The 11,975-nt window shown below is 34.4% G+C and overlaps 2 protein-coding genes across 2 annotated transcripts; both read right to left on the reverse strand.

The window, feature by feature from the left end:
- Positions 1-144: 144 nt before the first annotated feature.
- On the reverse strand, positions 145-6,024 carry LOC121802169. Its single transcript, XM_042201758.1, has 13 exons — positions 5,775-6,024; positions 5,132-5,205; positions 4,947-5,024; positions 4,298-4,373; positions 3,555-3,619; positions 2,615-2,716; positions 1,749-1,838; positions 1,583-1,657; positions 1,433-1,465; positions 1,259-1,345; positions 1,124-1,180; positions 650-757; positions 145-577 (listed from the first exon to the last, which is right to left on the reverse strand). Exons 1-13 carry the CDS (start codon positions 5,815-5,817, stop codon positions 398-400), a joined length of 1,068 nt encoding a protein of 355 aa, XP_042057692.1. The 5' UTR covers positions 5,818-6,024; the 3' UTR covers positions 145-397.
- Positions 6,025-9,064: 3,040 nt separating this feature from the next.
- Positions 9,065-11,413, reverse strand: LOC121802418 (probable WRKY transcription factor 75). Its single transcript, XM_042202090.1, has 2 exons — positions 10,960-11,413; positions 9,065-9,655 (listed from the first exon to the last, which is right to left on the reverse strand). The coding sequence occupies exons 1-2, from the start codon at positions 11,340-11,342 to the stop codon at positions 9,478-9,480; spliced, it is 561 nt and encodes a 186-aa protein (XP_042058024.1). The 5' UTR covers positions 11,343-11,413; the 3' UTR covers positions 9,065-9,477.
- Positions 11,414-11,975: the final 562 nt, after the last annotated feature.

The raw sequence follows: 11,975 nt of genomic DNA on the forward strand, positions 1-11,975 counted from the left end.
GAATTGATGTAGATATGTATAGAATATGGAGTATATAATTACATCATAACTTCTTTTGAGGTGATTTGTCTAATATTTTTAGTTATTTACAATTGAAATGGGAATGAAATAATCAAATGCAGATAATTGCAAGGGAAGAAAAGATGAAAATAAAATTGAGGGTATTAATTTATTTATCTTTCTCCTGTTAGTTTCTAGAAAAATAGTTCCATCCCTAGGCAGAATATGAGCAAGTATCCGAAGAGCTAACATGTGAATATAAAGGCATACAATACAAAATTCGGGTGATCATTTATATTAGGCATTTCCTTATATAGGAGATATATAATAACCCTCTCCTCGGATCTACTAATTTATATCCTAAAATTGCTTCTTGTGGCCGCAATTACAACCTACTCTACTTGGCAGTTGGCACCGTGCTGCGGCTTCTTGTAAGCAACGAAAATCCTGAAAATCTTCCAAACAAACCACTCGTGGCGTTGTCTGTATTTGTTTCTTCAGAAGCACGAGTCCCATTCGAACCCAGTGGACTGCTTGAGTCCGACACTCCAGCATCGTCTGATGTTCCATACAGTTCCTGCAGAAGACAATGTGAGAGATGGTTGGCAAGGCTACAAAACATGAGAGGTTAAAAAGGATATTTTGTTACCTTGAGGCCTGAAGCAGGAGACGGAAATGTAACCTGTTTCTTAAGAGATCCGTTAGCAGTAGATGGTGATGGTGGCTCACCTAAAGCCTTGATGGGCATAGACACGGACTGAGAAGGGCAAAGAAGTAAACTAGATTAATTAATATACATTTAGTATGATACTCCCTCCGTCCACGATTTCAACGATTACAAGAACTAAGTGCGGGTTCTAAGAAATTGTTTGACTTTGTGAAGGAAATTGCGTGTAAAGAAAGTGGAATGTGGATCCCAATTTTATGTATACTAATAGTTTTATAATGGAATGTGAGTCTACGAATTTAGTGGAGTGTGGAGATCCACTTACCTAAAATGTAAAAAAAAAAAACTAATGGGGTTTTAAATCGTGGACATTGCAAAATGGAAAAATAGGCCATTATTTCATGGACGGAAAGAGTATCTATTATCTACTAAAGCTACATACGACGGATAATTTACCCTTGTCGGAGATACTTTTGGCAGTTCAAGGGCAGGCCTGGAGGAACTAGATGCTCCCTGCACATTTCATTCTAAGGGTTAGGCTACGTGCATTAATAGTTGCGGATATGAAATATTGGTTTATTATATTCTTGCCTCAATTTGCTCCATACTTTTGCTCTTCTCGAGCTCGAGATTATATGCATAGCCTACCAAATTTTCAACTCCAGAGTTCAGTTGATTCTACATTAAACGATTAACTATCGTTAGAACGAAGAATAACAACTACTATATGCAACTAGGAGAGAGAGTGCTGAAGAACAGAGTTACCTGTCTCACTTCTATTCTGCTAATCTTTGTTTCCTGTAAAGGGTTTAGCCATTAGTTTCTGACCCACGAATCACCCATAGATAAGCATCACTAAATAAGAACAAATATCCAGAGAGGCAAATTGAAATTATGAGGGGAGATATTAGTTACCAATGACCGCACTACATGATGTACATTCTGGAATTTTGAATCAATTGATTTTACATTGCCTCGCAGATCAGATATCTGAGCAAATTTCATAGTCAGTAACTTGACAGGTTCAGGACAAACAAGAGATAAACCTGAGCCACCAAAATGTTTACTAATTTTGCCTGACCTCATCTTTCGTTGCTGTTGTATGGTCAGCAACTTCATCAATTTTACAATCTACTCGGTCAATTCTTGAGGACAGATGTTTTTTAGTGACCTGAAAGTTAAAGAAAAGTTCAGTTCATGGCGTCATGCAGGCACAGAAATGGTACGTACAACACATTAATGACATAGCACTGTCAAGATCCATTGCATCTATCATGCACCCCGGTCCCAGGTGACAAATTGCACATGTTTTAAATCCTTTCAAAGCAAGCATGGGGAAAGCTGAAAGACACTCTAGGACAAAGGATCTTATGTATATAACAAAATTCAGTTGTGAACAGTAATAATAGCAAAAAAGCCATCAATCAAATGCATACTTGCCATGCAACACAAAAACAAGGAACATAAAGCTTCTGGATCTATGCATAGGTTAGCAAATGCTGCAATTGCAAGGTTCGCACCCAGTACCCGGTGTAAGTGGTATATCAATGTATTGCAAGTCATAGCTTGATTTAAAAGTGAAGTCTGTAGAATAAATGCTTCAAAGATATTGCTTAGCATCTATAATACCAGTATACATACATGCAGTTGTGAATAATTGTTTAAGAACTTCAAGAATGAATGATTCAAGTATAGAGTCCAAAGATCACACTTTCAACATTCAATTCTTTATCAAAAGCCAAAGAAAACTAAGTATCATGTTGCATTGCATAACAAATAAATACTGAAGAAAATATATAGAATTAACAGATGGCAGATGTACTAAATCAAAAAAAGCTTTAGATGATGGAGTGCTCCTCTTGCAAGAAAAGAACAGTCAGCATTTGAACATGTAAACTCCAGCTTTGCCATCACAAGAATAAACACAACTCAGAATTAAAAGCTTACTGAAACTGAGGAGTAAACTGTTTCAAGCTGTTTAGCTACAGAAGAACAGGCATCATTTAAGCCACGCCTTGTTGCAAACATCATATCAGAAATCTTCCAACCCTGCAAGTGGATAAATAGTTAAGAGATGTATATATGTGTACAAAGTACAAACACTAAATTTGCACCAGATATTAAAATCAATAAATGCTCAAAACGGAAATTACATCTCGAGTTATCAACTTATGCTATCAAAGGTATGACAAAACAACTAGGTTTACCAAAACCAACCTGTAAAGGCTTATAAGATAAGCAACATATAAACCTAGCTATTGTAAATAAGGGTAGATGTTCCACCACATGTAAATAATTAGTTAGCACCTAATAAAACTGAATCACAATAAACTGATTATCTCAGTTACGAAATAAGGACAAGCTGGCTTGCATGTTACAGAAAAATCTACAGGTCAAGCATCTCTAAGAAGGGGACTTTTCAAGCGCCGTGTGGATCTTGATCCATTTGTAGGACCGAGATCCTCATATCTTTCCATAGGTAATCTACCAGAAATATGTGCTTCCAATGTAGTCATATACACCACCACACATGCACCAATGTAAACACTTCCAGAATAGCTCAACAATAGGTTTTTAAAATCTTTAAAATTCCAAGTTACAATTATTAGTTGTATAAATATGTAATTATGTATTGCTGCAGTCAGTCTCAGAAGCAAGTATTCTGAACTACGGTCAGTGATTTTATATCAGTCCAGAGATATGGTCTAATGATGTTCCTGCGAGTACTAAGTTTTTTGCAATTGCACCAACAAAGAATTAACTTAGAAGCAAGCCACAAGCACGGCTTGCTTCTAGAAAAAAATAAGAGGCAAAAGTTCAATAAATATATGAAAAGTTCAGTTCAAAAAAATCAGTGTTTCGCTAGAGAAAACCAGTATAAAATTACCTTCCACCAAATGTAGCCATATCCAGCAACTATGGTAATAATTACCATTCCATATTTACCAGATGCTGCGAAAGAGTACAAGATACAGTCAGCAAATAGCACTATTTGATAAGTTCCCAAAGGAAAACAAGGTCATGGTGAAGATCCAGGCATTCAAATTTTATACAGAAGCTGTAGCAGAGTATTGAAACTTAATAAAGCCCATCTATGCTTTTTCGGCTAAGAGTAATAGCATAGCTGGTAGAACAATAGTGTTAAAGTTAATTATACAAGTAAAGAACATGCAACACCAATATAAGACCCTTTTGCAATCACAAAAGTAATCCTCTATAAAGTGAAAGATGCTCTATTCCCAAAGTAAAATTAGAGCATTGGCAATTTCATGACAGATGCATACACATATGATAGAAACTAATAATGTAACCAATGATTTTTATGCATAACAGTGCATTATTCTTTACCAAAATGATTTTACTGCATGTGAACAAATTGGCGGTATAAAAAAAAGTGATATCATAAAGCTCAAAAAGATGTCAGCAGGAAGAGCACAAGGAGAAATTTGAAACATAGGATGTGCATGTTGACAAATAGGAGTACAAAGATGTGAAGATTTCTCCCATAGGGGGATACACCACACCAATCAAATATAGCACGCAACAAGTACATAATAACAGAAATCAACAAAGATTTCACACCAAAGTTGACGAGATGAGATTTACTATCATTTTAGAAAGTATTGTGACCTGATCGTTCTCCGGTAACAATTGTAACAGATCTATTTGATGCCAAGAGTTGCAGCTCTTCTCGTAGGTTGTTAACCTGAGAGAGTGAAAACTTAAATCAGTTCATCTGCCAATAGCTTTTATCATAAGCGTTAATGTAGTGATGACTGATGATGTAGTATGACCAGAAAGATGGCAAGTAAAAGTGAACAAAACAGCCAATACTATTAAACTTTTATCTAATTATTGCAAGAACGTACCGCGACTAGAGAAGATCTGAGGTAATAAAATAATTGTCATATCAACTAAGTACACTACAACATTCTCTTTTCTCCCCATTCGGAATCTATTCTACCAGTAAATCTGTATCAGTAGAGAAAAGGGTGCATCTTTCTCTTGGCTATGCTATAGATACTCTATCCCTTTTCTGTCATAGTAAGTTCTAAGCAATTATCCAATACCATAATTATTTTACTCGTTAGATAAGCCCAACCAGGACAACTGAACAACGAACAGAACCATAGTCTAACAATTAGAAGTAGTGAAATAGAATAGTCAAATATTGTAAGACAAAAGATACAAAGTAAGGTCCATCTAAATATGGGGAAAGACCTCTTTAGTAGGTAAGATAACAACATAACAGTAATCAAAGACAGAATTAACTCCAAACCTGTTGCATCAAAGAATCATTTCGAGGTTTGGGTTGGGAGGTAGCGGGAACATCTTGTTTAAGTTGCTTGAAAACTATCTGTCAGATAATGCAAGAGTAGCAAAATTAAGAAAACCAAAAATTTCTGAAGGATTATAGTCCATGCTCAATGGGATTTCAAAAAAAACATCCAAAGTAAAAGGTACCTTAAATGCACCAGAGAAAAAATCAGAAACATTAGATATCCGGCCCTCCTTGGCAAGAACAGATCCCACAAGGCCTGCAAATGTGCTTGGGTCTCCTCAGTAAAATATTTTGTGATGAATACGCATAACCAATAACAAAAATGTACACTTTACAGCTAGCCGGCTAGCCCTATAGTGATAGTCATGTGGTAAATTAGGCAAATACATGACTCAAAGGTATACATGGGTTCCGTTCTGCCAACACCAGAGGTTGAGCTACGAATAGAGCAGCTATGAGTAGGTGGTGATGGTAGATAAAGGGGGAGAACCATTACAACTACAAGCTCTTCGTGAATAATAAACCCGGCCACCAAACCGGAATCAACAACGGAATTCAGCCATTCAACCACTATTTCTCACAATTTATTCTAATTAAATCAAACTCAAAGGTGAAATCATCAGGTAAGTATCCAAAATACAACAGACGCTAAATATCAATCACACACTATAGCACTGGCAAAATGGCAATTGATCTAAAAGTCCAAAAACTAACTGTCAAACACATACACACGCAGCAGCATCGACACCACGAAAAATCAACAGAAACATAAGCTTCAGCAAAATTGTAACAAATCGATAACAATTGTTGAAAGAAACAATTGACCTGCACCAACGATGAGCGATAGCTTGCCGAGAGGAAGCGCCATCGGCGGAGAAGTGGCGATTTTCACAGGAAATTAACGAAAAAAAACATTCATAAATTTCGATGACACACAGAAAAAAGAGGGATCGAATCCAAAATAAAAGAATTATAATCCAGGAGCTTAGGTAATTATCGAGTAGAGTGGAGAGAAAGGCTTCTGAAATTGAGCAGCTTAACGAAACCCTACTTTAGTATTGGATATAATGAAATCTGGAGTGGCTGTAGCCGAAATATAAATTGACACAAGTCTTCAATGAGTTGTTATCATATTTTTAATAGTAGTAGGAATTAAGATCGATGTATTTTCTAATGATAATTTATAAGTATGGTAATATGCTCCCACTATTTTCTAAAAATAAAAATTCACTGCAACAAAAAACTCAATAGTCATTAACGATGATTTTTAATACAATTAAAGACGTTAATTTGTGTTCAAACTAACCACCAAATCTTCAAAAAAACGTCTTTATTGTTGGTGTTTCAACTAAAATTAGAGGACGCAAATGGAAACGTCATAAAAGACAAAAGATGAAGTTAATTAATGATGATTAAGTTCATTTGTCCTTAATTTAGGGACGATTTATTTTGTGTCCTAAATTGGTGTTATTTTTAAAAAATTTCCACCGGAAGAATTGCATCTCGGTTTTTGTATCCTTAAAAGTAGTAAGTTTTTTAAGTGGTTCTTTTCTTTTTGGTATGTTTCTTAAAAATAAAAACTCTGCATTTTAAAAAATGGATCCTACAATTCACTAACACTAATTCTATTGTATGTTTTCCTACTCTCATTTTTGTCTCTTCATCTTTTTTTACCAAATTTGCATTAAAATCGTTTCTAAAGTTCATGTTTTAAAAAATGAATGGAGTAATAATTGTTTTATTATTATAAAATGAGTTGTTATAGTATTCAATTTGAAACTCATGAATTGATTTAATTACACGTCTATTTTATAGGATTATATATGGTTGAAATATAACCGATAAAATTACAACTTATTCATAAAGTGATAAGACAATAGTCTATAAATCGATAGAGTTGGCCTAAAAATTAGCTCGAGATTCATGTAATTGGCTCAAGTCGAATACTATTAGATTTGTATTTTTATACTGCCACTGTCCCATAAAACTAAGCATTTTGGGAATAAGAGTATTAAACTTCTAATGCAACATTGATCAAGGGTGGGGATCCTCTGCTGTGCATTTTAGCATAGCAGCCCTGCTGCTCCACACAAAGAAATAAAATAATTAAAGAAATTAAATAAAATTAAATAAATAAATATATATTATTTTAATTGTTTGTATGGAGCAGCAGGGGCTGCTGTGCTGAAATGCACCGCAGAGGATCCCACCCCCATTGATCAAATAGGAGATAGAAAAAAAAAAATTAAATGTTATTAGGAGAATGTAGTTCATAGAGTAAATCTTGCCAATAATAAAAGTTGATTAATTTTGTGAGATGGATCAAAAATATTTTTATGGGATGGTAATTTGATATGAAAATAAAATTTTTAATACGAATTATTTGATTATTTTTCAATTCTTGTGCAAGTGCGGAACAAACGTACAGTAATTAAGCCTCTAAGCGATTAATTATTTATTCAAAATGTCTTTTAATAGTTTATTTGTTTAATTCGTCTCTTATTGGAGAAATAGATTGGTTCGTATCTTTTATAAATGGGCCCAGCCCATAAGTTATATGGGCTGTAAGAGCGCCAAAATTTTTATTTGTGGAGAATTTTCCATAATAAAAACATTCACTAGTAGTACTAGTTTATATGGTCATTGGCTCTCAATATTAAGAATTTTTTTTAATTTAATTTTTTTTTGAGAACTTTGAACGTGCTATATAATATCATGAACTTAAATAATTGTTATATTTTTCTCACCGGCGATAAAATCGAACTACATTAAAATGAGATGTATAATCATATGTGGCTTCTTAGGACCTTGTAATCCCATTATTATCATTTTTTAGTTGTAACCATATCTTATGTGATGTAATAATAAATTAAATGTAGCCAAATTTTGTTGCTGATGGGAAAAATATTCAATAACTACTACTTAAGGTTGTGATATTATATGTCAAGTTTAAAGTTTGTTGAAAAAAAATAAATTTTTGGAAAGTTCTATGATATTAGGCGTCAGTATCCCTTAATTTTTACTCTAAGTTAATACAACCGTATATTTTTTGTCTCGTAAAGCTGGAGATTTTAGAATTTTGACACATTTCTTGAATTTCTTTTACTTGTTCCATTTTTTGTATCAGTTTGGTCTAGCATATTAAATTATACTTCCTCCGTCCTTAAAAAAAGTAGATACTACCTCCGTCCCACAATAAGTGTCACATTTTGCCATTTCGGTCCGTCCCATAATAAGAGTCACATTTCACTTTTACCATAAATGGTAAGTAGGCCTCACATTCCACCAACCAACTATACTCACATTTTATTATAAAACTAATATATATAAGTGAGACTCATAATCCACTAACTTATTCAATCCACTTTTCTTTACATTCTTTAAAACCTGTGCTCATACTAAATGTGACATTTAATGTGGGACGGAGGTTGTACTCCCTCCGTCCCGTGCTACTCGCACGTTTGCTTTTCGGCTCGTCACAAAGTCCTTACACTATTTATAATTTAAGTTAGAATTAATGCATTTAATTAATATGTTAGTTTAAGTTAAGAGCTCTTTTATTAAGTGATGTCTCATTACACCTAAAATTCTTTTTTAATTACACAAAAAAATCAATCTCAAATTTACGGCCTAAAATGAAAAGTGCGAGTAGCATGGGACGGAGGGAGTATATTTTTATTTTAATGTGCAATTGGTAAAGTAAGAGAGAGAGAGAAGTAAAAAAATGATTGGAGTATTGTTATGGGATAATATTGTCTATTTTAAGGGACGGAGAGAGTAGAATCAACCAAAAATATAAACTCAAGAACTATAAATTTAGTAAATCGATTTTTGCCATCATCCTTGGTATTATTTTGATGTATAGCTTTGTTATGTTTGTTTTCTAGTTAGTTAGATGGTTAGTACCCGGTCTGTGGGGATACCATAGTAGCTTTGTTAGCTCTTGTAATTTGTATCTCTCGTGCGGACCGAGTCACTTTTGGGCTTGGTTGATGTATGTTCTTTAGATGGTTTTTTATATATACAGGTTGGGGGTCCGCCTTAACCCCCCACCGTGATGGTGTTTTAAAAAAAAATTTAGTAAATCGATACTACTACAGAAAAATGCTACGATTAATCATAAAACAACATTCCTTTATGAACACAATGACCAGTTTTCAACAAATGAGGAGTAGTACATGACACACGGATTTAAAAACAAGTACATTAATATCCAAGTAAAATTCACATTATTAAAGATCTAAGTCTTGGAGTATACGTCGAAAATGAACGTCTAATATTTTCACAAATTGGCGCCTACACTATGGCAGATCCAGAAAAAAAGAAGTTGGTGCGGAAATCGTTACTGATGGGATGATGATAAATGAAAAACGAAAGTGAACTCCAACCCCTAAGGGTTGGGGCAGTGCAACGTAACAACACCACATGGTCAGTGACGACCCCAAATATTGAATTTAATAGACCTATTGTGGGTCGATCGATCCCGACCCCACTTGAATATGTCATTGCGCGTATATATATAGAATTATTATAAAGAAGTGTAAATCTGCATTTGACTAAGAATGTGGTCAAAATTGTCGGTAGATTTCTGGATTGGATGAGAATGGACGCCTTCATAAGTCGTCACTACAACTCCTTCATCTTTGGAAAGCCTTTGCACTTGTTTCTTCACATTGCAACCTTGATGTGTGCATCTATAATAGCTTCTGCAAAACACAAATATATCAATTGTTAATTTCTCAATGTCATAATGAAATAACATAGTGGATTAAGAATATATAAAACTCGTGGGATCAAATACATCTATAAAAGTCGTGGCCGACATCAAAAGACAGAGACAGTGTGGCGGTCATGACTGACTATGAATACCAGACCCCGAAGGGTTGGCCGGTTGGGTAGAGCTTGCTCCCTTCTGGGAGGTTCTTTTTTTTTATAAAAAATAAAAGGCTCAAACCATGAGTGGTGAGCAAAAGTTCACAAGGCGGCAAAACCAAGTACAAAAGCTATCCAAGCTAGCAAACTCCCTTGGTGTCAAAACCAAAAGGCAATAAACGGGCACTCAAAAGCTAACACGAGGTTCTAGGAGGTTCTAAAATCCATAAACTCATTACTCATTCACTTTTGTGTTATAGTATTAAATTTAACATATGGTTTGAGGAAAATAAATGGACTATTTAATGACAAATTAAACGGAACTAAAACCAGTGCATGTTAATTGCAAGCAGTGGAGGATCTAGGGGTGTTGGGAGGGGGAGACTAATTTTTCCCTATCTGGATGTAAAATTGTCATGTCCACCCCCTCTATTTACCTTTGACGTAGCCCCGAAGACCCAAAAAAATAGTCACGTCCGCCTTAAATCAAGCTAGTAATATATCCACCCCCTCCATTTCTGAATCTTGGATCCGCCACTGATTGCTTAGACTTCTTAATGTTCTTTTTTATGTGACTTTATTAACTAGCTCAAATAAAATGCTATGTTTTTTTATTAATTACAAACTATATAGTTATTTCTACCATAAACCAAGCTAGTAATGTATTCCGCCCTCTCCATTTCCGAATCCTCGATCCGCCACTAATTTCTTAGACTTCTTAATGTTCTTTTTTTTACTTTATTAACTAGCTCAAATAAAATGGTCCACTTAGTTATAAGTTTTTTCTTAATTACAAACTATATAAATGATATCATAAACAATTGAGATCATGCAAAATTGTACGCCGCCATTTACGAACTAACAATCAATCCAAGACTTAAAAAATTATTTCTAAACAAATAATATCATTTATATAGGCTATAGTCCATGCCAATTGCCATCCAACCTCAATGGAAGATCAACCAAACCCTAACGAGATTTCATCACAAAACCCGGATTGGCGATAAAAAGAGTGTCTCTTACTTAAATTGATCTCTGTATCTTTCAAATTCCGATATAACTCACATGTGAATATGTCAACAGCAAGTCAAATCCACGAATAAAGCGAAACGAGAAATCGATGAAACGGATTAAAAACCTGGGAAATCTATTGTTCTTGACTGCCTTTTGACCATATTTCCTCCATCTATATCCATCATCAAGAATATCAACTTGGCTTCTAGTTTGGAAGGCAAATCTAGGTTTTCTGCTCTTTTTCTCCACCTTTTTCTTCCCGTCTTTCGCCTCGTTTTCCGCGGCCAGACTGCCTCCCTCACCGGCTGCATCGCCGTTGATATTTTGGTTTTCTTCCATGGATGTGATGAAGCCTGAGTATCCATTGTTTTGGTCATGATGTTGGAATACTTGATTTTGATTTTGATGATGGTGTGGTTGGGAGGTCATGATCATGTTGAAGATGGAGAGATGTGAATTTTGTGAGAGAGATGATGAAGAAGAAGACATGGACGCAAAGTTATCCATGAGAAAAAAAAGGAAGTGGAGATTTGGGCAAGTGAGGGAATAATTATATATTGGGTATTGATTTTGTGGTTATAGAGAATTCTATATCATTGTGTTTAATAAGTGTAATTAAGACATGACAGTGAGGCGTGACGTGGCTGTGGAATAATAATAGGAGTAGTATTACTAGTTTGTGGTGAGTTTTGAGGTGGGAAGTGAGTCAAAATCTTATACTAGTAGATTTTGAATTGGTGTATATATTGAGATAGGATCAACTGATTCTTCCCTTCAAGATTAGGGTTTACTTTCATTTTTCACCAATTAATTATCCATTATTAGTGCCGCAATTATATTGTCTTTATACTGAAAACATTTTCATTCTATCTAACTTCCACGATATAGAATAAATCAAGACAATAAAGCAACCCTCTTGACCACTCTCAAAATCCTAGTAATCAATCAAAAACAGACAAACATATAAGTTGAGGTGGTTATTGTTATAAATAAAAGTGGAGTAATTGTTTTTGAATAACAATCACAATATGTTTCTATTTAAAATGTGTCACCTTTTATAAATAAAAATGACTGTTGCAAAAATCACAGTTATTCTTAATGAAAGCTGTTTAATATAATTAAACTGATATAAATTTACCA

The sequence above is a fragment of the Salvia splendens genome, chromosome 5 (assembly GCF_004379255.2).
Source record: "Salvia splendens isolate huo1 chromosome 5, SspV2, whole genome shotgun sequence".
Lineage (NCBI taxonomy): Eukaryota > Viridiplantae > Streptophyta > Magnoliopsida > Lamiales > Lamiaceae > Salvia > Salvia splendens.

What these genes read in the sequence shown, in the direction of transcription:
- LOC121802169 (XM_042201758.1), bottom strand. Translation starts at nt 5,817, where the DNA reads ATGGCGCTTCCTCTCGGCAAGCTATCGCTCATCGTTGGTGCAG. An exon ending in TGTTACCGGAGAACGATCAG is followed by an intron (nt 3,620 to 4,297) that starts GTCACAATACTT and finishes ACTCTTTCGCAG; the next exon opens with CATCTGGTAAATATGGAATG. An exon ending in CAAAAGTATCTCCGACAAGG is followed by an intron (nt 758 to 1,123) that starts GTAAATTATCCG and finishes TGCCCTTCTCAG; the next exon opens with TCCGTGTCTATGCCCATCAA.
- LOC121802418 (XM_042202090.1), bottom strand. Translation starts at nt 11,342, where the DNA reads ATGGATAACTTTGCGTCCATGTCTTCTTCTTCATCATCTCTCTCACAA. An exon ending in AAGAACAATAGATTTCCCAG is followed by an intron (nt 9,656 to 10,959) that starts GTTTTTAATCCG and finishes TGTGTTTTGCAG; the next exon opens with AAGCTATTATAGATGCACAC.